We start from the raw sequence: 27777 nt of genomic DNA, 5'->3' as shown, positions 1-27777 counted from the left end.
CAAGTGCATAAATAGTGACCTCAACCAGCACAGGGTGCGACATCGTGAGCAGCACTGAGGGTAACACAAAACTGCCTCCTCTGCAGACAGAAAATTAAGGACCGACCACCACACCAGCGTTTTTCTCGAGTTGAATCGTAGCAGGCTTTAAGAAGCGGCTGGCAGAAGAGAAGGCTACTTGTCTGAAGCTGTTTTTCTGGAAGAAAACTCCTCACGTGCAGGCAGCGAGATGAGAGGCTGAAGGAATCGGTCCCAACATACTGTTAGGTTTCCAAAGAGGAAACGCGCTGAACTTTGAGACAGCACGTAATTCAGGAAGCAGGGTAATAGAATGGGTATTGAAGGAATTTCCTGCCAAAGCACAAATATTATCAATATGCAAATCTTCACAGGAGGTACTTAATGCTTTTGATATTAAATACTCTGCCTATGCAAGTTCTCTCCTCTTGCTCAATCCTCTTCTCCAAATATATAGGGAAGCTTTCCAGCTGAAGGGACTATGTTAAGAATCCTCTGCCTAGATAGTGTTTCGTAAGTGCATCCAACTGCCGTGAGTTTCATTACAAGGTCACTTAAGAAATTCTACAGATTGTCAAAAAAAGCTACTTTTAGGGCTAGGAAAGGTTGCAAAAGGACACACCTAAAAACTTGGTATTTGTCGGACTATACCTCATCTGCTGTCCTGTTTCGTCAACAGAAACACCCATTCCTATCACTCACAAATATAACCTGACCGTTCTCAGCGATTCCCATTTCTCCCTTGTCATTGACACTTAAATTTCATTGAAACCTTTGTAAATCTACCCTTGGGTCCCGTTTCCTCCTCAGTCAAGTACCCCGTCACTTTTGTGCCAATACTCACAGAAGGTTCTCGCTACTACTACAACAAATGTAATCCCCATTTTTGACACCTGCCTTGGCCCCTGATCTCAGTGTGTTACTAAGATAGCAATATTTATAAGTCAAATGTTGTGTTGATATGGACTCTTCTTCCTCTCGCTACAGGTCTTTCAGGGTTTCTTAGATTTTTATGAAAAGGCTTCTGGAAACCTCTGCCTGTGTAACCTGTTCCCTCTGCTGTACTTAAAAGGAAAAAACTTAATGTGTCTGTCCTAACTTCACTTTCATGTACTATCCTACCAAACTGTGTTCTTTCAGGGTATTTATACATGTAGCTAGAAAAATAACTGGCTAAGGCAACATCTCCTCTGTCTTCCTCCATTTGCATGAAGCTAACAACTCAGAGTCACCTGGCCACAGACAGCTATTCCCTATGATCAGGCCTTAAGTCCTTCCCTGGGTTTCCACTCTTCCCATTTGTCCCCTGCCCACATTATCTGGTTTCCACTTTGGTAACTGGCCTTTAGATTGTAATCCCTTGTCAGGAGAGTTTCAACATTACCACGGATGGCAAAGCGTGCAAGATTATGTCCACTGCTATCCCTAGCAGGAGTCATCAAGCACTGCTGAAGTGCAATGTAACCCAAATCCATGGCAAAAAGCAGCTTGCAAAGCATGGATGAATGAAGTTCCCTCAAACACAGAATGTTCTCGACCTTGCAGACAGACAGAGCTTTAGGCAGACACGTCAAAGTGTTTTATGGGAGTCCAGAGAGGATAAGGGCTCCTTTAAAAAAAATAAAAATCAGAAACTTCAGAGTCTTCGGTTATCTGTATCTTGTGAAATTCAAGGGACGTGTTAATGCCCCCTTGTATTTTTGTATGCACAGGCACACATATTTGAAAAAGAAGGATGCTGAGGACAAGAAAAAACAAGTTAGCAGCAAAACTCTCTTTACCAAAGGTGTAGGTATTTAACATACATACCAGCCAGATGCCTATCTTCTCTCAGGAGCGAATACACAAGAGCTTTCGGTATCAGCCTGCATCAGTTACGTGCTACAACCTCGCTGCTCTTTTTGTGGTACGGCGGCGGTCGCTGTTAGGCCGGAGGTGGCCTAGCACCTTCCCAGCCCCACAAACTCTCCTCTCCAGCTAAAGTCCCGGGGTCACATTTAAGTTCTGGGCTCCACCCAGACGTGAAACTAATTGGCAGGAGCGGAGTCTTCAGATCGTCTCGACTGACTCCTAGAAATGTATGAACCAGCCTTCGGCGCTTCCTCCTCTTTTGTGAGAGGGGAGAGGCGAGGAGAATGAGCGGAAAAGGGAGAAGGGGGAGAACTGCTGGGACTGCAGACAACCGAGATGCTGCAGCACATGCCAGACAAGAGCCCGATCAAACAAAACCTCCCTGACCTCCCCCTTGCTTCGCAGGGTTGGCCTCTTCCAGGAAAAAAAAAAAAAACAAAACATTTTTTATCATTTTTTCCATGGTTGCTATAATTGGCCTTATTTCTAGTTTCCAAAAGCCCTGTAAGTGATTGCTTCCTACAGGGCTTAGGATTTCAAATGCTAAGTGAACTATTAGGGGGATGCTGCTTGCACGCACTGATCCGGTAACCTCGGAGCTCCAGCGGAGCCTAGAAAACGAGCCAAGCAACACGTACAGCCAAGCAAGCCGCATGGCAACTCGCTTCCAAAAACTTACAACTCAGCTTGTCGGTAAAAATACAGCCTGAGTTATCCCCGTTTTACTTTCTATTCAGTTCCTAGCTCCTCACAGCTCCTACGAGAAACGGGATGGCTTCTAGAGATTCAGAGACACCAGCAGAAAGATTAAGCCGTACACAGAAAAGTTTGGCCTAAATTCATATGTCTGTGATAAACCAAATAGAATAGAAGTTTTAAACAGACAACTATGCTTTAGGTGTCAAACATTTCTTGACGTCTGTGGCAGTTGGCAGCTGCAAACATCCGACTGAAAGCCCCATCTGCTGCTTCACAGCTTCCAGTCGAGGATGTTTACAGTCGCTCACTGTCAACAGCAATACACATTCCTCAGCTGTTTACTTTATATTATGAACATGCAGAGGCCTCCGAGCAGGTTAGTTAAGACTGCTACGACTTCTGTGGCTGTGTTGCTACCCGCAGACGCGCACAGGGCTGTTTTCCTAAGTATTTACTAACAAAACAAAGACAAGGCCGACTTCCAGAGAAACGCTTTCAAGGCATATTTACTGTTCGAGCGCGACATTCAGAGCATTACGCTGCCTATTTTACATCTGGGAAGGATTGCAATAAGGGCAGATGACAAAAAAGCAACTTGCTTCCATTGTTGTGTTTGTTTTGTTCTCCACGGCACGAGAGCAGTCCTGTCACGCTTGTTACAGAAGCAGCATCACCACGCAGCCGAGCAAGCTAACTTACCAGCTGAAGGACTGAAGGGACCGGCCGACACCAAAATAGCCCCAAACTCATCCCGAGAATATTTCACCGCACCGCTTGGGATGGCTTTCTGCCCCGCAGCAAAGTGGATGCGAGGGAATTGTGTGGTATTAGAAGTGAATTTATGCAGCACTTGCTTCCACATAAAATCGTGGAAAAAGAAAATTAAAAAAAAACACAAAACAACCCAGAGGGGATTGTGGGGAAGAGGGAGGAAGTCGTGCAGCAAGCCCTGCAAGGGCTCCAATAAAGTTCAAACATGTTGGAGAAATGCTACAAACCATCTGAGGTAAGCAGGCGCTGCCACACCTCACGTGCTCCCCGACCGGCATCGCTTCCCGAATGAAAGCCGAAAGGGTTTGGCACAGCCATGCCCCGGTTGTACAGCTCTGCTGTTTGTTTTTCGTTCTGTCTCCAGTTTCCTTATTAAGTTAATGATGGGTAAAATTAAAGATTAATCACCCAACTATTTTTCTGAAGTCATACGAAACCGCAGCGTGCAAGCGGAGCGATGATATCGCTCTAATTAGGAGGTGTTTTGCCTTGAAACTTTCTCGCCCCCCAATGAAATTACTGCTCCGTAAACCAAGCAGGTTATGAACAGACCGCAGTTGTTTGCCACGCAGAAGCCTGTGGCGTATTTACGCAGAGTGATAAGTGTGAAGGATCTCTATAAATCACTATCAAAACTCAGGGTTGTATTTTTTTGTGCTAAGGTTAAGAAAATTAATCTTGTAGGCAGCAGGTGAAAACAAGCCGCATTACATCGGGGCCTTCCCCTTTATTCAGGACCAAACTTTGAGCTATTAAAGCTTCCTAGGGAACCACGTTTTCTCAATGGGTCAAGTCACTAAGGAAACAAAGCAAACTTTATCAGTGCTGCACAACTCTACATTCCAGGAATTCCTAGCACTTGGCATCCATATACCACGCCGGAGCCACGAGATCGACTCTCCCTCTACTTTGCAGAGCCACCACGGAAAGCTATGAAACTCTCAGCGAGGTGCCCGGCTTCACGGGGCTGCCAAAATGAGGAGGGCCTTCCAGCCCGCTGGGAGGTCTACCAAAGGGCGTGGGGGGAAGGAAGCGCGCTTCCTGGAATGATACTTCTGAAAAAGGGGGGGGAAAAAAAATTAAGAGACAAAAGAGTTCCTCTCCCGGCAAGTTGCATCAAGTCATCACAAGTCGGCTGAGAAAAATATGAAATCACCCTGCGAGACAATCTACACGGGTTGTAAAAACAAACCAAAAAAAGTCCCTGGGTGCAAGTCGCTGATTGCAGAATGGGAAGATTTGAGTTTAATTACAGCTGGTCACAAAACGGAGATCAGCCTAATTGTAGAGACTGGCCTAATATCTACAACTTAAAAGTGGGTGGGGGAGAGAGGGGAGTAGAGAGACTACAAAATCCTACTACTTTGAGTTAATTAGATGAAGGACACGATGTCAGCAACAATGTGCAATGTCACTCCATGTATGGCTTCCTCCCGGCTTTTAAAAGACATCAAACAGCCTATATCTGTATGAAAGCCAAGGCAAGGTCACTCTAAGGCAAGGTCACTCTAAAACTGAGGCATTTTATCACACAGTATAGACCATTAGGCAAGAGAATGCCATCCACTATCTTTAGAGCAGCATTTTTTAATTTATACCTTTCTTGCATGGTAAGAACACACACGTATTCTTGCAGAAGTGTCCAACACTCAAATATCAATTAACAGGCTTTGATATATACTAATCCTGATCAAGTTTTCAACAAATACAAGTTAAATAACAGAAAGCAACTTTCCAATAGGCTGGCACATTTGTCAATGTCTTCATGAATTTACACTTCAATTCATAGAAGAAGAAAGGTGCAAACTGGTGGAGTTTAAGAATTAAAAAAAAAAAAAGAAATCCACCTGTTTTTCTCTCAACTCTCATGAAATATCCAACCAAGCAAGGTGAAACGAATTAATGGTGAAAGAGACAGAAAAAAGAAAAAAAAAAAAACGCAACAGAAAAAAGTGCCAACCAAAACAAGACTTTCCAAGCACTGTCAGAATTCAAAACCAGCGCCTTTATTTTCTATCACCTTCCACACAGATGAAGTGATTTTCAAACTCAGATGGGTAAATTAGTTTTTAATCATATCTGAATAACACTGAAATCCCAACAGGCAAAAATGCAAATTGAAAGCTGCGTAAAGCGTGAAAAATCTTGATTTACAAACAATTGTTTTCTTAACTTGTTTTGTAACATACACTTTCAAATTTGCCTGTCAAAACCCTCAGTTAAGATCATCATTAAATATGGGGAAAAAAAAAAAATCATTCTCCTCTTCCTGTCACTGACAGCACAGGAAGATTAAGCACATATTACTTATATGAACTCAAGTTCACAGCTGCTATGATACAGCATGAGTATCTCCAACTGTTGCTGATGAATCTACTCCTTCCAACTGCATTTGAGCTCCCTGTGAAATGCCAAAAGAAGCAGGCTCCCCTTGCACTCAGCAATGAGACAGCAGCAGTTGCAGACAAGCAGTCGAAATTATGCCCCAAATGAGACACAGAACATCCAAACGTTTGGAAAAGAGATGTCAAAACTGGAGTTTGGTAGACGTATGAACAAACATAGTGCATCTTCACAGATGCACTTCCTCAGCATCTCCTCATTTTCAGCATTTAATCCAACTCATCTAGGTGCAAGAACACGACTGGGCATTACACATCTCGGAAAAACGCGCACCTCGGTAGAAGTATGTCAGGAGAAGGAACAAGAACTTACTTCTTGGACTCCAACTGATCCTGCTTCTGTTCCCCTGATACCCACAGATCCGGGGAGAACCACATTCTTCGGCTGCTGAAGGCTGCTCCTCAAATTTCCAGGAATCTGCATCACGCACATTAAGAGAAGTTATTGTAATTCCGCCAGTTCAGTAGTTCAGATCACAGAGTTCTCATTATTGAGACTGTCTGCAAGAAGTCAGATAGCTTTTAACAACCATTATTAAAACCATGTCCTTTTCAGGTGTAGTCATTTAAAACCTAGATTGTGTTTAAAGTGACGCATTACTCTTGAGTGCAGCTGTCTCTCAATTAGAGGAGATAAAGGTTAACTGCCTAGGTAGCGTAAGGATTCGGGAACTATACAGAAGAAGTTAAATTTCTCACCAGGGAGAGGCATAATAACTTCTCTATTTATTATTTCAAGAAATACACAGATAATATAGCCAACACCTACCACGCCATAAATCTGAGACTGAGCATCACTTCAGAGAAGCAAAATCCCCAGACTCCTCCTAGTTAAGTTGTTAACACGGGGAAAGAATTAATTCACTTGGTCATTTCTGGAGGAAAAGGGACATAGAGAATCCCTTTGCAGACAGATGGATGTACACAAGACAGAACCAGACTATCAGGAGAATAACAAAGAGAGAAAGAATCAGAAAAGAAGAGCACAGAATACAATAAGGGGTACTAAAACAAATGAGTCTGTAGAAGGAAAAGGATACACACCTGACAGCTCTGAAATCTCAGTTACAAACATACAACGAACGTAAAGAACTGCAGTAAGTAGGGCTTGTTAACTGAAATGCGTATCATCAAAATCCTGCATTTATCGATTTGTGCCCCTTAGGCCTTTTGAAGGCACTCGAACCAGTTTTGTAGGTGGCCACATTAAATGAGCGTTCATAAATCCGCTTTGTCAATCAACCGGTTCCAGCAAGGAGTGAAGATGAAGCGGGGATATCAGCAACATTTATGTGTTGCTCCAAGATCTACGCTTCAGTGTCACCAGGGCATCGCTGTGACACCCCCAGGCCTTAAGCACCGAGGTGCCAACGGGTAGCAGGGAAGGTGGAACAGGCTCACCTTCCCCTTCACCCCACCGGGCAGAAGCGAACAACTCCCAGGTTGCTCAGAGCATTAATCCACGTGCCGACAGAGAAGAGCGAGGTTACGGGGCCACGGCGGAGTAGGTGGCCAGCTGAAGCTATGCTAAGGCTGTGTCTCTGTATCAGTTTCAGTGAGGAGCACTAAGCTCGTGGTTTTCTATTTCAGAGGAATGCTACGTAGATACACAAAAAGCAGCGTGCTGGGCCACCAGGAGAATAAAGAGAATGTGCTAGACAAGGAAACAGCCCCCCAGGAGCAGTAACTCCTTCAGGTGAGCATTAGGGAGAAGCACTACCCAACAGCCTGCAACGTTTCCCAAGTTTAGCAAGCGCCTTTCACAAGATTTAACAGGGCAGCTGTAACGCAGCTTGTTCAGCCTCGCTGTCCCTATTCAAAGGAAAGGCCAGACGGCTGTGCAAGGGAGGTCCTGCAGAAGGCAAGGAACTCTTGCAGAGGTAGCAAGTCCTGCAGGGGACACCCTGTAGGAGCAAGGGGTCCCGTCAGCGAACCCCTCTTTTGGGGTGAATATACATTCGGGCCAACCAGAACAACCTTCAGACACAAAACTCTGCCCCAGCATCCCCCAAAACTTTTAAAACGAATATGAACAGGACAGAAGAGCAGGGAAGGCCTCTGTTCTCCTCCCCTCGCTACTGCTCTCGTACAGAGCGCACACAGCCAGGACATAAAGACTCCCAGCATAATTAGCACAATCATAACGTTTGCCCTTCATCTCCAGCACATCAAAATGAATACATCCTCTGCCCGCCAGGCTATTTTTACTCCATGTGCTACATAGTGAGCTACACAAGCCCCACACTGCAGAAGAGCCTGCAAGGCTTCAGCTTACACATTTTTTTTTAACCTATGAAGTTGTGCAATGCTCTGACTGCTCTCCTCCTCCTGAAGGTACCTGAACGTTACCAAAAATCTGTACTAGATGCAAGAGAACTTCTGGATAGTAAATTAAGCAACACATACACTAAAAATATGCAGAAAGGAACCTTGTCAACACCACCACGTGCTACAGTAATTTAGAAAATGATTATTCATAGCACCATGCAAGTAAAACAAAAATAACATTTAAGGAACAAAATTAGAGTTTATGCACAGCAAAGACATTAAACCTTTGCAGATCAGGTGCAACAAACCTACTCAAAACCTACTTCATTTGTTTTCAACAGCTTCCCCTGGGTATGTACAAGCACGAGGGAACATAATGAGGCTGAGCATCACCTTCAAGGCAGCGAAACACTCGTTCCCACAGCCGGTAATTAAATTCTCCAACCTATTGGACAATAAGCTGGCGTCACGCTGGCAGGGTCACAAACCTGAAATTCTGTTACCGTCACACTCCCAGACTCCTCTCAAACCTGTGCTCTCCTCAGTGTGAGAAGTCTTTTCTTCCCAGCTTTCCAGAAGCAGGAGACAAACCAGACTAACATGCACATTGAAGAAAATGCCCACCAAGCTAAGACAAGCAATTCAGTCACACCAAGAGACGAGAGGGCATTAGGCTGACCACTTAAGGCTGTGGACAGGGTTTACAGCACAAACATCCTAGTTAAGGGCCTGTGCAAGGAGCAAACTGCTCAGGGAAACACCCCACAAAAATCAGCACTGCCACGCACACTAGGAATGGAGGAAAAAGCAAGGTGACCCCCAGCTTGGAAGGAATGGGGTGGGCAGGAAGAGGGCACACAGAGAAGAAACACCACCACCAGCTTGAGGCACCGAGAGCTTGAACCCTTCCCTCTGCCCCTCTCCAAAACTTCCAGGCCAAATCACAAACAGCTACTCCAAATGTTAGCCCTACACAGCCTTCCACAGATGCAAACAAGCGGTTAAGCTGTGTCTCGCTTTTTTGTCAGCAGAAATAATTGCCTACAAGTCATAGAAATAGACACGGAAAAGCGGTCAGGAGGACACCTACAAAAAGCTTTCTTAACCAGAAACTTTTCTGATGTTTATTAGCGCAGAAAATCCCCAGTGAATAAATATAGCTTTGTCGTCAGCTAAAAATCAGAGCTATTAGAACAGATCTTGGCAGCTCCAAGAAAAGGTCTGTCGCTTAGACTCTGAGAAAGTTTATAATCAACTTTCCACAAAAGCTTTAATTTCGCATGCGTGTCATTGAAGGAAAACACTGAGGCAAGAACAGACTTTTTTTTTTTTCCCTCCAAATGTATTAATAACTAATCCCCTCCGGATTATGCAAAGCATGTCACATTAGGATGGCTTGGGCTCACCTTGACCAGCAAGTATGTTAAAATGCAACTAAACCCGCCTACACTGGCGCTCAAACTCGTGCTTCTTTTACATTTCAAATGCTACAGGGGAAAGGCATCTCTTGGACTAACGCTGATCAAGGCCACACAACGGAATTGTTTTGCATGATATGAAGTGTTAGAGGCAAAAAACAGTATTAGAAAAAAGTGTAAAAACTTATTTTCTACACACCTGAAAACAAGAGGATGGGGAACTCGTCTTTGCCCATTATCTCCGCACCACGTGCGTGGCGTGGCAGGTGCTGCTGTTACCAAAGGTACATTCGTGCACTCCAAGTCCTTGGCGCGGGGGGGTCACGTGCGAGGCGCTGGATGAACGAGCAGGAGCCGAGCAGGAGCTCTTCCCGTTGCTGTTCATTTATGGCCCGCCGTTACATTCCTTTCGTGCAATGCCATAATCTCCAGTGAATGACTTCACGTTACCCTCCTCGGAGTAATCTAGGAATGCAGATAAAAAGAACATCAACCTCACCTCCAGGAGACTCTCCCTCTTAACCCTCAAGGGTTTTAGGTGCCTGATAGAGTTTTAGATAGGAGCAAAGCTTCAAACGTGCCTGCTTGGCTGCTGTGTAACCCTGTAGGTGCCCGCTGCCCTCGGAGCACACAGCCTGCTGCCAGCGGGTGCGTGCAGCAGCGCCGAAGCCCTCACAACATCTGCCAGAAACGCCCAACCCGTGCCCAAATCTCCTGCCACTCCTCAGCTGCCGAAACGCAGAAACGTGCTGCTGCAAAGCGCGGCTCCCAGCTCTGGCCTTCACCCCAGCAGTAAAACCAGGAGGTTGGGAACGGGCTGGTTGCACCAGAAAGGTTTCTGCACGACACAAACACCAGGACAAGGAGCACCAGGGTGAGACTCCCCCTCCAGGGGCTGCCTTCGGCCACGAACCAGCTCCTGGTGTTTCAGTGCCCCAGCCAAACACATCCTCGTGGCGACCCCAAGCCCTGTCCCGTCTGCCAAGGACTCGCGTGCTCAAGGCCTGAAGCTACCTCAGGTCCTTCACCGCCTTCTCCCGTCAGCTCCATGCAGTCAGCCGGGCTGTTTATTTTCACTCAGCTTTCCACAGATTCACCAAAACTCACCACGTGTGTCACCTGCATCTATCGGCCTGCAGTAAACAGCACTCGACAGCAAGAAGCAGGTCCCCTGCTGCGCCCGGGCCTGGCAGCTCCCCGCCACATCCATCCAGCACCAGGGCTGGGATTGGGATCGGGACTGAGATTAGGACTCCAGCCACCAGTGAAATGGCTTTGGGAACCACAGGAGGAGTGCTGTTGGGCCCCAAATTTGATGGTAAAGTTAATAATGAAGAGCAAGAGCTAGCAATTTGTTTTCAATCATACCAGCAAAGAGCTAGTGCCCTGTTAGGAACCGTAGAAACTGCGTTACATTTAATTATTTTTTAGTCTTTTCCTCACTTTCTATGAAGAACAAGAAATTCAGCACAAGGGGTCTCAAAACATGAAAAACACCGCTGGTGATATTAAGGTCTGTGAGGAATCCACCCTTCAGAAAGCACACACAACAAAATTAACCTTGACTCGGGTCGATCCCACACATCATGCTCCAGTTTTTGGTGTGTCCAAGTCCCGGTTAGAACAACGTTAGCGACGTCAGGCACAAAGCAGGTGCTACGCACGTTAACCCATTTACTACCTTTGACTCTGAGAGGCAAGGTGGTTTGGTTTTGCTGATTTTGGTTGGCTTTCCTGTTTTTGTTGGTTTTTTTTGGGGGGGTGTAATTTTGGGCAGGGGGCTGTTACCCTCAGCAATCGACCCTTTCAAACTTCAGCCTCCACAGCAAAGTAGCTGGAGCTGAGCGGGGGCAGGCGGCGAAAAGAAGCGCGAGCCATTGTGTTTGGCCTCGCGGTAGGCACCGAAGTAACCTTCAAGGTTACCTTGCCCTATTTGAGGCCTCAGGAAGGAGAAAAACAGCGTTTCGGTCATGGAATTTCTTGTCTAACTGCAGGCCCCACCCTTCACAACAACTACTGACAGGAAAGCATTTTGATTCAAAACTCCGCGAGCAGCATCCAGCCAGAGGCGAAGGAAAACTTTTTTGTTGTTGCTGTTCATTTTTGGGAGAAGAAAAGGAACTCTTGCTCAATAAGTCGCAATTATGGCGCGGGATTTATATGCCGGGCACGGCCGAGCGGCAGATCCGTCACCCCCAGCGCTGGGCGCTCTGGGGATGATTAACAGGGCGAACTCGCAAAGGTCAATTAAATGTCAACACGTTTTAAAGAGAGATCCTGCCGACGGCCGGGCGCCCGCCAAAACCCGTGTGCGGCTGGGGCAGAGAGATGACAACTCATTAATGCTTTTTGGAGGAAATGGGGGTTATTATTCGGGTTATTTGGGGCTGCCTCTCAGCTGCTGCATTAGCCGGGGGTGCTGCTCGCCCCTCTGCCCTGGGCAGCACCAGGAGGAGCGTGGGGAGGCTGCAGGGCTCCCAGCTCGCTGTGTGAGCAGCAGGAGAGGCTTTGGGAGCTGCGATGGAGCTGCCCGGATGTAAAACGCGGCCGGGGGGGTCGCAGCGAGGCTCGGGCCGGCAGCGGGGGGGGGGTCGGGGGCAGGTCCGCAGCCGCACGGGGCAGGGGAAGCCCGGCACGGGGAGGGGGGGGGGGGGCAGCCCGCTGCTGGGAGGCTTCGGGGGGAAATGTAAGGTTTTTGGGGACAAAAATGAAGTGGTAATGATAAAAAGGGATAGGGGGGGGTGAAGGGGGAGGGAAAAAAAGTGGGGGGAGAGGAAAAGAGGGGAAAAAGGGGGGAAGAGAGGGAAGGGGGAGAAAGTGGGGGGAGAAAAGGGGAAAGGGGGGAAGGGAGGGGAAAAAGGGGAAAGGAAAAAAAAAGGGGCGAATAGGGAAAAGGAAAAAAAGGGGGAAGAGGGAAAAAGGAAAAGGGGAAAGGGAAAAAAGGAAAGGGGGGGGAAAGAGGGGAAAAAGAAGAGGGGAAAAATGGGGAGAAAAAAGAAAAGCGGAAAGGGGATAAAGGGAGAAAGAAAAGGTGAAAAGGGGGAGGGAAAAAGGGGAAGAGAAAAAAGAAAAAGGGGAAAGGGGGTAGATAAAGAGAAAAAATAGGAGAAAAAAAAAAGAAAAAGGGGGAAAAAAAAAGGAAAAAAGGGAAAAAGAGGAAAAAGAAGGAAAGGGGAAAAAAGGGGGGGAGGTAATAACGGGGGGGATGAAGGAGGGGAAAAGAAAAGGGAAAAAAAAAAAAAAAAGCGAGAAGCGGCACCCCCGCCGAGCCGCCCCGCGGCTCCCCTCAGCCCCGCCGGCGGCCGCCCCCCGCCGCGCCCGCACCTGCAGCCCCTCGGCGCGCCCCTCGCCGCCCCTTACCGCCTCCGAGCCCAACTTTTCCCCACTCCGGGCAAAACTTGCGGCTCCCCGCAGCCGCCCCGCTCCCCGCCGCCTCGCGGGGGGCCGGCTGCCGGCCGCGGAGGCGGAGCCGGGCCGGGCTTTGTCCGCCCCCCCCCCTCCCCGAGCCGGGCCGGGCCGGGCCGGGCCGCGCTGCTCCTCCCCCTCCCCGCCCCTCCCTCCCCCCGCCATCTTCTTTGTTCCCCCCCCCCCGCCCCGGCCGCAGGTGACCGCCCCCCCCCCCTCAGAGTGCAGCCGGAGGGGATTCCGCGCCGCTCCGCCAATGAGCGCAGGGGAAAGGGGCGGCCCCGGCCAATGAGGCGGCGCGGAGAGGAGAGAGGCCCGCGGGGACAGCCAATGGGGAGGGGCGGCCCCGCCTCCCCCCCGCCCGCTGCTGCCTGAGGGGGAGGCAGCGGCGGAGCCCTCAGACCCGACACGGCCCGGTAGGGCCGTGTCGGGTCTGAGGGTTCCGCCGCTGCCCCCGGCGTCACCCCGCTGCTAATAAACTGTTACCTCCTTCCTAATAAAGTCACCAAATTCACTCACCCTGCCCCTGTCCCAGCTCCATGCCGTCCCCTCAGGTCCTGTCGCTGTCCCCAGAGAGCAGAGCTCAGCGCCTGCCCCTCCGCTCCCCTCGTGAGGCAGCCGCAGGCCGCCATGAGGCCTCCCCTCAGCCTCCCCTCGCACACCGTCCCCTCTCCAGACCCGTCCCCACCTCCACAGCCCTCCTTGGGACACTCTCTAATAGTGATGAAATCAACCCTGTGAAAGCCACAACCGTGCAGTCCCGTTGCCTTTCCCATGACCGTATCATAGGGATAATCCACAAATAAACTCCACTATTCCCGCCCAGTAAGTCATAACTCAGCACCCAAGCACTGGATGTATTTGTCCTTTAACCTCATAACATACAACCTTGTTGCTTGTAGCTTAAACTTTCTTCAAATTACTCCAGTCTTCAAGTTCAGACATTTTTTTTTCAGGCTCTCCTGATCCTCCCTTCTCCAGACCATGCCTCCCAGCTGTGTCGCTGGGAAGTTTCACCAGTATGCTCTGACATCCAGCGCCAAGGTCATGGATGAAAATGTTCAGCTTTAGGTCTGTCAAATGCCTGATCTTCTGGAGCTTCCTGCAGTGAGGGAACACTCCCTCTGTGAAATGACCTTCAGCCAGTTTCTTGTTGCATTTCATCACACTTTCCACTTACTTCCACCTGTTTAATTATGATTTCCTTATAAATTTGCTCTAAATCCTTACTGACTAGCAGTGGCAGACTGCTGGGCTGCAATTGCTTCCTGCTGTGCATGACCACCAGCTGTGAGAAGGCACTGGTGGGCAGCCCGTGCTGGCTTCCCCCCACCTTTGAAGAACATCTTATGTGACTCCTGCCCTCTGGTGAAGATTGCCATAGTGAGAGTCTCATACTATAAATGTAAGAATAACAGCAGCTAACACCAGCCAACGTGCCGTATGCTACGTCTGGGGGCCATGGGAGAGTCATCAGTGTAAGAATTCATGACCGTAGATTTGGCTGAACTTGGATTTCCTCCCATACAGGACATGGAGGTCCTTCCTTCCCACCCTTTTCACCAAAGAGCTGAGTATTATTGCATGCACACATGGGGGCAAGCATCCTCTCCTGTGTGGCTCAAAACACAGCCTTAGCTTAGATTTTGTTGTTGGTACTGCTACATTTGTGTTTCTCAGTTGAGAAATTGATGACTTGTTGAGCAGCCTTGCTACCTTTCTGATGCCTAGGCCTTTCAGCACAGAGGTTCAAGCATTATTACTGTTTGTAAGACTTGTGTTTCTGCCATAGCTCGGCACAAATCCAGGAACAGCGCCTAGGTCCTAACCCCAACAACCCACAGCTCAAACTGGACGGGGTGAAACCTAGCGTTTATACGTGGGATAGTTACACAAGGATTCAGCTGAAACTCAGCAGCAAAGCAAAACAAAAATGCTGGTTCTGCTCAGATGCATAGTCCCTCCTGCAATAGGCTTTCCCAGCTTCCCGATACAAGGGTAAAATAAGGTGTCCACAGGTCACCACAGACACACAGGTGACTTGCGGCGGCTTTATGAGCTGCCGCTGACTGAGCAGTGGTATTTGGCTGGGTTCCTGCTCATAAACTGCTTCAAACATGAGAACAACATTTCGTAAGCCGCTTGCGCTGGGGAGGAGGTTTGTGTTAGCATTTCATCTCGCCGTTGCTGTGGCTCAGAGCAGGGCTGGGCACCACTGCTCTCCGCAGGCTTTAGCACCCAGCTGGATCGATGAGAAAGCCAGGTGAGCCCAACCTCGCTGGCCTTGGACGAGCCGAACGTTACTGTTGTACACTTAAAACATCTCAGTAAACACACGAGATTCAATTAGGTATTTAAGTTGTGCGGGGTTATATTTACTACATGTTTTCAGTCACATTTTATAGCTGCAATTTCTCTGAAGGAAAGCTATTACAATCTGCCAAAGGACAAGCCCTCTGAGTGAGGAAAAAAAAGTGTCTACTTTGTTACGGGCATGATTCTCACAAATGCAGTAGTCAATGGTGTCCTTGTAGTGATTAATAGAGAAGCCATTCAGAGTCCTCAGGGGTAGGGGGTGTATTTTTTTTTTTTAATTACCAAGATAACTTCCTCATCCAATCCATTGCTCAAAGACATAACAACCGTGCTTTACTCATTCTCGTTACTGTAAGTGAGATGAAGAAGTGTTGATATATTCTCCCTGGAGGTCACCAGAAATACAAACAAGGTTGTGGACCTAATGTATACACACAGCCTGGTGGATAAAGTCGGGGGTTTATTGTACTGTAAAGGAAGCCGAACAGAAGGGAAGAGGATTAAATTAGACATTTGGAAGTAAGAGTTACCTGCCCTGCACGGCAGCTGATCTGCGGCATAGCTGCTGTGTGGGAGGCTGGGAAGAAGAAGCAGCACAGGCATTTATTGTATTTTTTAATGAAGGACAAACACATTGCAACATTAAGGGTAAAACCAGTGATAATCATGTTGCCCCTTTTGATCCAAAGTCACAAAATGTGGCCTCATGGCTTATTTCCATTAGAAAGCCAAGGGTAGAGTTGGGAATGTCGCTGACAGAGCTCTGCTTCCTTGTAGAAGATTATACCTGCTGCAATATTTATTCCCAGCTTTCTCCCAGTCTGTTTTTGACCGGAAAGTGTCCTCAAGTTTCCCTCAGCGTTTTCCACCCTTCCCTTGCAGCTGTGACTGCTCGTCTCTGCCCGATGCTCTGCTGCTGAGCTGCATGGCCTCTACAGCCCGCGCTTGTGGGGGAAACTGGTGTAACACCACTGCTCCTACTCCAGAAGTGAACGTGTGTGCTGAAAGAGTCACACAGCTAGATGCTCCTCCGAGCAGCACACTTCAGCGACACAAAATGATTTTCTGCCCCGTCCAGCTTTCGGTGCAGCTCCCGTCTCTCAGTCTGATGATATCTAGGGAGGAACTGACATCAGTTGGCCGCTGGATACATCTGCAATGAACCTGCTCAGTGCATCAGACTAGGGCTGGGCAGTTCTACCATTTCATTCCTGATGGAAACAATAATTCAGAAAAAGAAATAAAATGAACACTCTTCCAAATTTCATTTTCTTCTCCATTTAAACAATGTCTTTTCATCTGCAGGAGATGTAATATGAATACCTAATATTTGGGTGAGAGGGGTTAGGTATTTGCCCTCCACTGTCGTCATCAATTCTGTGTGTCTTTGAAAGCACAACAGGCAGCTTTTTCAAGTGGCTGAGCTGGTAAACAGCAGCAAATGTCCAGTTCCACAATTTTATCATGCTCACTGTGAGTTACCATCAGGGAGCAGTATACTATGCCTCGTATAGCCTTCAGATAAGAAATAATCAGAGTAACAGGGTTGTTGTCTTGCATTTTCATCTCTCTGGCGTTCAAAGCAAAATTAAAACAACTTAGAAGATACTACTACACTTCAGAAGTGATTTTTAAACTTCAGGTCTCAACTATAAAAACATTTCTCTTGATGTATCTGACAAGATTCTAGTTAGTGCCTCGGGGGATGCCCATAATATCCCCTCTCTCTGTATATAATATCTTCTCTCTCTGTAATTATTAATGCCGTGGTCTCTTCTCTCTCTGTAATTATTAATACCATGGTTTAACTCCATCCAACATTATAAAAGAAGTATATGCTAACAAAAAAGGCCAAAGCTCCCTAACAAACTGGCTAGATACGACGTAGTGGCTGTGGAGGCATGTGCCTGCTCCCCCTGTTTAGCTTGCTTGGGCAGTGCAGTGATCAGAAGATCTTCACGTGTGGAACCAAACTTGAGGTCTGCTCAATTTTACATCGATGTTTTCAACTAGTGGACATTTGGGGGGAAAAAAATAACAAATTGGGCTCACTTCTGCTCCCGTGGACTCCCCTGCTGCTTGAGTTGTGGGTCTGTTCCGTCAGATACCAGGCTGTCAAGAGCTTGTTCCTAGCCCAAAAAGTCAATGATCTAAACTGCAGAGGGGTGAGGACAGCTGGGCAATGGACACGGATTAGGGAAAGAATACAGGAACATTGAGGCTGCTAGGACTGAAATAAGCAGGAGCCACCATACATCAGCTGTCTAGCTGCTGACACTTGTTTTGTCCTGCGCACACTTCCCCTTCTCTCTGTTCTGCATAATAAGAGATCCAGGCTCTGGTGCATCCAGGAAGGATGATAATACTACATTTTCCCATTTGAGGACAGAACATTATGAAAACAATTGTTCTTTTTCTAGGACTTGATAGGAAGTATGCCAATAGGATATATCAGCAGGGACGTCCCACCACTCTGCTCCAAATGAAAGTTCAATTCTCAAATGGCAATTTTCTGCTTCCGCCTCAACTTAAATTTTAGTGTTTATGTAGAGGGTGATTAAGTTTTCTCAGACATCCTTTCACACATTTTCTTTCATTTGTTTTCCTTCTATTTTTCTCCAAGAAGCAGATCCAGGCTTGCAAAGCAGACGGAGAGCCTCCTAACTAGGATGACTGGGGACCACAGGGTGCACTGCAGCACACGTTCAGCACTCTCTCTGGATAAAGGTTTGGTGACTTACATCTCTGAATGTTGATAGGAGCTGAGCTCACCCAGAACAACAAGAAAAGAAAGTGTTCTGGGATAGCTGGTGTGCTATGGACTAAGAGATTGCTTTCAATTCCAGAGAAATGCTGCGGTTAAAAAATCTAAAAATAAATCTAAAATCGAAAAATAAAAGATCGTGGCCAATTCTCAAAAGATGCAGAAGCTCTGTATGTTTTCAGGCCAGGTTATCAAACCATTTGCAATTCCTATTTTAAACAACAAAAAACTTAGTGAGCAGATGTATACACAGATACAGGTCTGGCAGTTCCAGTAGCTGTGTTTGCCTCACAGTAGGTGTTAAAGCTCTTTTTTTTCTCCTAACCTGGCAGCTCTGGAGCAGGGTAAAGACTTTTCCAGTAGTTGTTTTGAACTGTGTTCCACCATTGTCTGATAGCATCGTTAGCTGAAACCTTAGCCATGAAGTCAAAGTGAAGCCAGGCATGAGGAAAACCTTTAGTTCTGAAGGCCGACAATAAGGGCAACGTGACTTTGGGTCGTTGTTTAAAGAACAAAGGGCCTGGCTTGGCCACTCTCGTGCCAGAGGAGATCGCGACCTTGTGCTACTAATGCAAGAGCGTTATCGTGGGGTTAAGAGGACCAGCAGCAGGCCAGGTGAGGCTCTCCCCCTTAAGTTGTCATGTCAAAGGCAACAGGACATTTTAGTTAATACCATGTAGTGTTAGTAAAGAGCAAGAAAGTCTAGTACACAAAAGCAAAAAAATTAGATTTTAACTAAAAATATTGCTAGTAAATGTCTCTGAAGACACAGACAGAAATTCTCCTGCAATGAGATCTTACATATTTATTTATATGCAAAAAGTTGCATGTGTAATATTGCAAGAGAACAGTGAAAGCCTATAGCTCTTTGCACTTTTTACCAGGAATAGATCAGAAACTAGTAAAAATATAATTTCCTAAATAATTGAAATTTGGAGTAGAGGCGGGTGCTGAAACAAAAAAAGGGAGAACATGAAATATTGTATCGAAAGGAACTGGGATATACTCTTTTTTTTTGGCCAGTCATCAATGTGTTTAATTTTGCCTAGCTGAGACTCGGGTTGTGTACAGGGACAGCCCTGGGAATGAGTGCAGGAAGATCAGCCTGGGAAGTTGCCCTTTCTTTGCCATGCACTTTCCTCACCTGTGTAATTTTCTCATATGTGCTGTGCATGAGCTCTTAAGGATCGGGGCCATCTCTATGTTGGGGAGGTGTCATCGAACATCACACAGCACAAACTGATAGCTCTGTTTTGCAATGCAGGCTGCTCAGCTCACACTTACTTATCAAACAAGTTTCATAAAGCTTCCCCTCCCTAGCTGAATGTTGTGGACAAGAAAGCAAAGTAATGAGTCCACAGCTTTTGCCCTTTTCTGAGTGTTTTTTCAAGGACTAAATGTCTTTTTTTTTTTTTTCTTTTCCCAAAAGATGTTTCCAAGCTTCAGACTTTCCATGCTGTTCACTAAAACATTTTTACAGTAAATGCAGCACGAGGAGCGAACAAGTAACACCACAATAATCTATTGCATTATTACTTTCGTAATATTAAATCGCTGAGCATGTCATTCATGTTTAGCATATTATTTTCTACAGTACATTGCCAGTAAAAGTAGGCAGCAACATTTTTCTTACAGTTTAGCTGGTGGAATGTAATTAAAGATTGTATCATGTGGTGACAAAAAAAAGAGTTGAATTAGAGACCACAACTGTAATTCTTACATTTCATAACGTGCGAGCACTTGATTTTATGGCTTTCTTCCAGTGTAGCTTTTACAAGTCATTCTCTTTAAAAACTGGGGGAGAAAAACCCCAAATCATCACTGTGTTATTTGTATGATATTGGCACAGGGGCTGAAACCTGTAGGTTCCCTATAGAAACCACAGCTACTTGAAGGAGAGTGCGTTTGCTTATAGCTAAACCTTGTTCTCCGTAGGTGGACCAGCACAAAAGGGGGTCTGCTTCGTGGGTTTCAGAGGTTGTGGCAGCTGCATAGGGTTTAGGAAGCTTGGTTATCACTCCAGGACTGGCCCCACTGTGTTCCAGGAGAGGCAGGTGTTCTTCCCAGAGACTGCCCACAGGATGGATCGAAGCAAAGGAAGAGTGAACTAGAAACAGGAACAAAACTGCCTCGCAGAGTGATGAACACCAAGAACAAGTGAAACCAAAGATACGAGATCCATATCCACCTTACACCTGTAGAGCTGGTAACGAACCAGTTTTTCAGGTCTCTGTAGGAGCAGTGGCAGAGATTCTGAATTTCTGTGCGTCCTTCAGCTGTCCACAAGAGAAAATACACTGTATGGGCAATTGCATGTTTTCAGGTTAATCATTAGAAAAGGTCTGGAGCACTCTGTTGCTTCCCTGCCTGGGTGCTTTTTACTTTAGCCAGCCTGCTAGGAATCTGCTGGCTCTCAGGCACTAAAGGATCCTAAGATGCACAGTAAAGAGGCAAGGCTGTGTGTCTGTGCTGGGAGGAAGGGTGCAACCAACGCTGTGCCTCTGCTCAGCCCCTTGTCCCCACATCCCACCTGCATCTCTGCTTCCCACCCTTGGCTCTGCATCCCATCCTCCTTCGTGGCCACTGGAGGGTCCCTTTTGCTTTCACCTGGAGCAGCTCCTCCAGATCCAGAGCAATCTGCTTGATTATAATTACGTTCATAGTCACTTCAGATTAGGTTTCAAAAGTGCACTAAGTACAGTGGTGTTGGAATAGCTGGGTGATTTCTGTGGCACATAGTGCTGCCACAGCTTGCATGCTCATCTCCTACGTCCCAGAGTTTTGTCAAAAGGCACTCATCAAAAAGTGAAGCCTAAAAGCCTCATAGTACACAGATTTTTTTTTATTTATTATTTTTTTTATCATCAACTGAATAATTTAATACCTGTGTTTGTTCAGCAGGGTTGTGAATGGGTGGCTGTGGAAGCAACTCACGATGACAGGCTCTGAGCGCCGGGCAGTGCTGCCTGTGTCGGGTCAGCACTCTCCTCAGTGCCTGGGACAAACGTCGCATTCACCGGCGGATCTTTCAGCAGCAGGACAGCACGGTGAAAGGCAGCCCTGTCAAAATGACTCTGCTGCCACAGAATCTGAAATCTGATTTATTAATTAAATCATATCAGCAAGTACTCTGGTGGTTGAAATATGCCCCTGTTCAGTGAGAAAAAAGAACATGACAGAAACGTTTACAGGATGCCTCAACCCCAAATTTCCTGTAAAGGACACAGCTTGTTATTTTTCAAAATACACTGGATATATTTTCTTCACATCTTGGTTTATTTTGATGCATGGGAATGATTGTAAAACCGAAACATGTAAGAACGATGGGGAAAAAAAATGGACTACACAGGAGGAGCTTGCATATCCTGTGAGCGTTATCTGTCCTATGGAAGGACAGGTCGGAAGACATTTGGCCAGCTTTTCCCCCAGAGGAACACATACTTAGAAATAATCTTCGCTTAAACACTTGTCAAGTCATTTTTTGATGGTATTTATCACGCTAAATGACACATGAAGAGAAATAAAGCCCCTAGCGGCCCAGGCCCTTCGTGCAGGTGCCGTTGCCCTCGGAGGGGCCTGTGCGCAGGCCCTGGCTGCCTGTCCTCTGCTGGAGGGCTTTCCTGGGCTGCTCCTCCACCTTTGTATCACTGGTTAAGCCTTCTGCTGACAGGATGCCCACCTCTGATGGCTATCGTGTGGCTCACGGTGTGGAGCAGGCCCTGATGGCTGCTCCATACGGGGAGCACAGCCCCGGGCCTTCAGATCACCGTTCCCGGTGCTGGGCGAACACCTAGAACCCAGAAAGCCTCCCCGCAATTGTTCCACGCAATTTTGTCTGGTTTTTATTTCCCTCTCCTTGTTTCTGGTCATGCCTGCCTTTCAGCTTTGAGGGTGTAATGAGAAGTCAGCGTGAACGCCACCCCTGCTGCCTCCCGCCCACCTGAGGGCAGAGCACCAGCACCCTTCCCCAAACGTCCTCTCGACAGCCCTCCACCAGAAACCACAGGAGTATCACCCAGCGACTGTGTGGGACTTCCACACCCCGCTGGACACGAACGCTTGGCTAGACGATAAGCCGGGCCTTGGTGGAGCTGGCACAAAGCACCCACGCGCCAGACCCTGGGGGAGCAGATGGCTTGCCTGTTTGCTTCCAGACATTGAGGCTCCAAATCCGTGCCACATCCCTGCCCCAGATTCGCATCAGCTGAACTGCCTCCCGTCAGATTGCTTCTCCTGCCTGGCGGGACGGCTCCAAACCCTGATATCCACATTTTATAGCTCATTTCGAAAATAAAAATAAAAACAGGCCTTCTAGAGTTTAAGACGTTGTCCTTTAGCTAGAAAAATGGGGCCAATAGTTCCCTGCCTCGCTAGAGAGGCCAGCTTTAAATTTAGTAGCTGCTTTTAGAAAATACTTGGGATTTTTTGGGCAGAGGGCTTTGTGTTGGTGCTTCTGGCTATCGCTGCTGTCCCTAGGGATGAGGAACGTCTGCGCCAGGCAGGGTAAGAATAGCAACAGGGGACTGATACCGCGCTCGCGTGCAGGATGGGCGAGGTGAATGCCATCTCCCTTTTGTCTGCCTTCACAAATCAACCCCCTCTCTTTCTTTCTTCAGATTTTCATAAGGAGTGGCGTTTTTCACCATACAGGAAACGGGTGAAGTATCTCGAGTGATTGGTCCTACATCCAGGGAGTTCCAGCTCTTAAAACCAACTGTTAAGAGTTTTCAGGCCATCGTTTCCTCTCAACAGAAAGGATTTGGGATTTTATGCATAACAAACGTTTCGGTCCACGTTGGCCTGAAAACTGCCGAGCAATTTTCTATATATTTGTTTCTGTGGCTTTAGACAATTTTCATTTCAGGAAAAAAAAACCTGCATAGTACACACGGACAGACAAAATGCCTAGTGGAGAACAGCTCAAGAAAAAACATAATTTTACCTCAATAAAAGGTAAGATAACTCGGCTGCTTGGCAGTGCAGGAACACTGTGGGTGCCTGGAATTCGCTTCTATTGTCCCCTATCTGAATTGCTTTGAAAAAGGTCACATGAGGAGGAAAGGAAGTTTTGACTTTCACATGCCTGTTATTGCTAAGGAAACCACTTCCTTGGTATTCACATATTCAGCATGTCTCCAGTTTTGGCTCCCTGACAAATGACATCGTGCTACTGCATCAAGTAACAAAGAAGGGTGGAGAATGCTGTTAGATAACTCGACGTGTTTTAAACACCAGTACAGCTTTTGTAGGGCTGCCAAGCTTCAAGTACACTCCAAAAGAGCAAGCGGGGGCCTTTTTTAGCTGCAAATGAGATACCTGGAGTTCAGGAGGACAAAACAAAGATTCTGGTCTGCATCTAACCAAGCTCAGGTATTTTCTGAGGTTTATCGGGTTTGTAGCTTTGGCAATGTTCTCACACCGCTGTAGGTATTTGGAGAGCAGTTCTGTAACAGAAAAATACCTGAATTATTGCCTTTGCAGAATTTATTCTAGCTTTCAAATATATCCTTACATTTTTTTTAAGCTTTCAGATATCAGAAACTGAGCATCTGAAGATAACATCTGGTAATTTCATTAAGAGATTTGTATTTGAACCTTGGGTCCGTGGGACTTTTCCCATTTTTCTGACTTCCACGTCAAGCAAGGGAACAGCAGGAGCGACAAGCTTCAGTTGGTTAGGACTGAGAACCTCCACCAATGTTTATTTTTTAAGAGGAATGAAGCAAATTTTCTTTGAAGTAACATATTTGCAGATCTCGATCTGACAAGAAGGAAATACATCATGATTAGGCTGATTTCTGCTTTACGAGGAAAAGAAGTCTAGTGTGCTTCAGGCTAGAAGCGACTTTCACTGTAAATATACAACAGTTGCTGAGATTACTGGGAACAAGCATGAAGCACACACAAATCAAAGGAATTGAACAGCTAAAGCCCTGCTCAATTTACTGAGAGGCTACTATGCTTCTGGTATGTCAAGATCTATTTGTCTAAACGTTATCGGTAAAAACAACATAATGTAGTGAACTGAGCCTGGGACTGCGGAGGCCAGAAATCAATATCCTGATCTTGGCCCTGCCTCAGATGCACGCGGTGGCCCCAGAGTAGCTGTTTAATCTCCCTGCGTGCTCACCAGAGATAAAGCAGCTCAAACACAATGAACTATCTCCTCCACCGAAGAGTTGCGCAGAGCAGCTCACAGCTTCCGTGTGCTTCTCCGAAGATGTGAATTGTTACAGAAATATTATCCTTACCTGCGAGACTTCTCTGCGTTTGTCGCCAGGAAAATGTAAGCCGTGTGTCTTTGGAGCTGAAATTTCAGGTCTGTTCTCCACCAGAAGACCTCGCTCCAGCCCCATGGAGATTCCAGACGCAGCCTGGTGGCAGCACAGAAGCCACCTGGCTATCTGCCACGGTAATGGCCTTGTTTTATTTTTTTCCTTCTTAAACATGTTAAAACTGAATTATTTAAGAAATGGTTCAGCTTTTTTTCCTCAGAGAACATCTTCATTTTCATTCTGTCAGTGGCAGGAATAGAAGCTACCTCCTCAGAAGTTACTGGTTTAATGCAGAAGTAACGGAGAGAAGCACCTATACCTATGGCCTGTTTATTTGGGAGGTAAGACTATGTTTTAAAATACTTAAAGTCATGCTAGATTTCATGTTCCACTGGCTTTTCATCATTTCTGACTGATCAGCTCACTAGGGCCTTAGTTAAGCGACACTCATTGCCAGGGATCTCAGAGGGGATACCTGAGGTGAGACAGAAGACTCTTCTTGTGGTTTTACTCAGGAGTTTTTACCAGTCTTGTTTGTTTTTAAACCAAACACAAATTATCTTCTGCAATACAGGACAGGAGAGAAGTATTGGCTGTATCCTTCCTCTGTGAAGCAAACAAGTTTCAGCTATGGAGGACGCGAGAGCACCCGTGACCCAGGAAACCGCACAGTTTTCCAGCCCAAAGGAGAGGAAGTTTCTTAATTATTCTAGAAACTGCTTCTGAGGGGGCATTTGGGAATTGCTGAGAAAAAGCAAGTGCTAAAACGGTAAGGTCTGTATTTACTGTGTGTATTAGCTTGGCACTCGTTAGTACCTGTGGAAATTAGTGGTGGCTCTGGGTTTTGTCTCCCTTCCTAGCCAGCCCTGGTGGCTCCGCTGCCGCAGGCCATGGCCAACAATGCCCCAGACCTGCAGAAGGGTGTGCGTTACCACCAGGAAAGCCTGGAAACACTCAGGGGGGTGAACGGGGGATGCGGTGAGGGCAGCCGGGTTGCTAAGCGCAAGGGCAGCTATGCAGGGCAGGGCAGAGCCACGCAGCCCAGAAGCAGCTGAGCATTCAGCAAGCTGCACGCTGCCGTGCGTTTCCATAGCTTGGGCTGGAGCAAAGCCCTAGCAGGGAAGGGTCAAAAGTGCAGCGCCGGAGGGCTGAGCCCGGGCCGCCTGCGCCCTAACCGGCGACATCCCCGGCTGAAAAGGACTTAACGGAGGAGCTGCAAGGGGTACAGATGTGCCCCCAATAACCCGAGAGCGGGGAGCATGTTGGAAAGGAAAATGAGATTCCCCTCGCTCTTGGTTTACACCTCTAAAACCAAGCGAGTCTTCGCTCACCCTTATCTGCGTGATCTCAGATTCCTTTCCGTGACTCATTTGACACCTACTTATTTCCCAGCATACGCGTTTAACTGTTTCCCTTGCCATCCTTTTGCTCTGACAGTGCCTGAGATCAGCGTCCTGCTTTCCCCCATTCCTTCCCATGCCACACTCTCTGTCCTTACCTTCCCCCTCTCATTAGGGAAGGCCTTTTGAATGCTCAGAGATGCTGGCTTTGGACAGGCCAGCCCATGTCTGATTTCACTTCCTCTAGTGCAATCACGGACCTCAGTGACTGCACTTTTAATTTAGACTGACGTAACCAAGATTGAAATCTGTCCCACAGCAAATATTTATCGGAGCATATCAAAGAAAAAGCCTACCAAAAGAGGAACAAGCAAAACAGCGAGTGCCACTAAACTTTGCCAAGATAGATTTCAAAGTCAGTGAAAACCACCCCAGAGACAGCTAAAACATAGGACAAAGTAGCACAGTGAAAAAAAATAAAAGCGTATTTCCAAGCAGTGACGCCCTACATCTCCCAGAGAACATTTTTTACTTGCTTATAACTAGCAAAGATTGAGAAGAAAGGCCTGCACAGAACTAGCACCGCAGGAGTAAGGTCGATGCTCGCTGCTCCGCCGCCTCAGTTAACAGCTTCGCCTTGGTACGTGCACCAGTCGCTGCTACCTGCTCAGCTCAGGAGCCCTTTCTGTGGAGCATTAAGGAAAAAAAAAAAGAACATACACAACTGGCTTTATGCAGGGTGTAAAATAACGGGACGCCACACTTTAATTAGATAATTAAAACTCTGTTGCTGCTTTGCTACATGCCAAGGACACTCAGTTTCTTGGCAACAGACCTCTAATTTTCCTCCTTTGATATCCAGGTCACAGCCGTTTGAATTAGAGGCTCGCTTCCAGCAGCAGTGCACGACAACAGCACACAGCTTCCCGTCCTGGTGCAAGTATTTATTCCGCTGAAGTTCAGTGGCTTTCGACTCTATCAGCTTGTATCTGCAATTACAAAAACTGTTAAAGCCCCTACAAAGAGGAATATCAATAGTCACAAAGGCAAGGGGACACCTTTCACATGGAAAAGCATATCTGTAAATGAGTTTCTGATGAAAATGAAATTGAAAACAGTTTCATCCTCACCTCTCCAGTTTCTTCAAAAGTTATCCCTAAATATTGTTATTGTCCCACCTTCTTATGGGGAAGGGGAGAACTGTCCTAGAAGAGTCTGGTCTGTCTGCCGGACAGATTTCATGGGGAAACTGCATATATTTCGGGTGAGCTGTGCCTCAGGCAGCCAGCTGGAAGAAAAGCCCCCAGCCCTAGAGCACTGCATAAGCTGCCAGCGCTCGGGCTGTGGAGCAAACTCCAGGCAGACTAAGGATGATCAAACGTCCCCAATCCATGTGCAAGGGACACCTCCTCATTCCTACTCGTGCTTCAGCAGGAAAGGCGTAAGAGCACACGCGTATTTTTGACAAACAGATGCTTTTTCACAACACGGGAGTACAGAGCACGCTCCCAAGGAGCTGGTAAGAGAACAAATCACACAGAGCAGATGGCAGTCCCACTGCTTAATGCACTGTTGGAAGGTGCCCAGCTAGCCTGGTGATGAGTGATACAAGAACCTATATAGAACAACGCTCTTTGTTAAGTGCCAGCTATTTATTACATTATATTCCTGAGAACAGCTGAGGTGAATTAACCACAGTAACCATACACTGCTCCCTCTGACAGCCCTGCAGTATCCGTGCTGCTGCCGCGGCTGATGGCACCTCCTGGGCAGATGTGAACTCGTTCAAAGCTAACCCTAAGCCAACTGTCCGGGTTTGTGTACTGCCAAACCCCAACAAACCGCTCCACAGGTGCGTTACCCTGTGCTTGCTGCTACACCAACAGATTTTGGACAACTTGGAGCTTGCCCAGAGCAGGCTGCATCCACCCCGACGGTATAACAAACCGCAGCTTGACGATGCTGCACCAGCTGCTGTGCTATTTAGTGGGGCAAGCATGCGTCTCCACAGCTACTTCGAGTAAAGGAACAGTGGCCATGCTCTCTGATCTGCTCAAAAGCAGGTATAACACAAGGATTTTGTATCCTTCTCTTTGTAAAGCCAACATCCACGCCTCCATATTACCATTTAGTTCTAAACACATCCAAGTTTCATTCTTCTTCATTAAAAAGTCATTAAGCAATTTCATCAAACACTGCTGCAAAGTGAGATGTGCTAGGACTCACAAATTACGTTCTTTATTGTCTGTC

General features: G+C 47.0%; 1 protein-coding gene across 10 annotated transcripts in view; it reads right to left on the bottom strand.

Annotated features, from left to right (window-relative positions):
* Positions 1-12897, bottom strand: part of LOC311208286 (uncharacterized protein) — a 63173-nt gene extending 50276 nt beyond the window's left edge. For 9 of the 10 annotated variants that reach the window (XR_014618318.1, XR_014618319.1, XR_014618320.1 and 6 more), the window contains exons 1-3: positions 12788-12897; positions 9627-9892; positions 6055-6159 (exon numbers count right to left, since the gene is read on the bottom strand). Coding sequence is in view for 2 of the 10 variants with exons in the window: in XM_084284906.1 (XP_084141032.1) it covers positions 6055-6159; positions 9627-9663 (142 nt within the window). In the remaining 8 variants the exon portion in view is untranslated. Of the gene's footprint in view, positions 1-5194; positions 5966-6054; positions 6160-9626; positions 9893-12787 lie in introns of those variants that run through there. The other variant, XR_014618325.1, reaches the window with a different exon arrangement.
* Between the last annotated feature and the right edge of the window lie 14880 nt (positions 12898-27777).

Source organism: Netta rufina, assembly GCF_964035555.1.
Source record: "Netta rufina genome assembly, chromosome: 3".
Lineage (NCBI taxonomy): Eukaryota > Metazoa > Chordata > Aves > Anseriformes > Anatidae > Netta > Netta rufina.
This window is presented reverse-complemented; position numbering and strand designations above follow the sequence as displayed.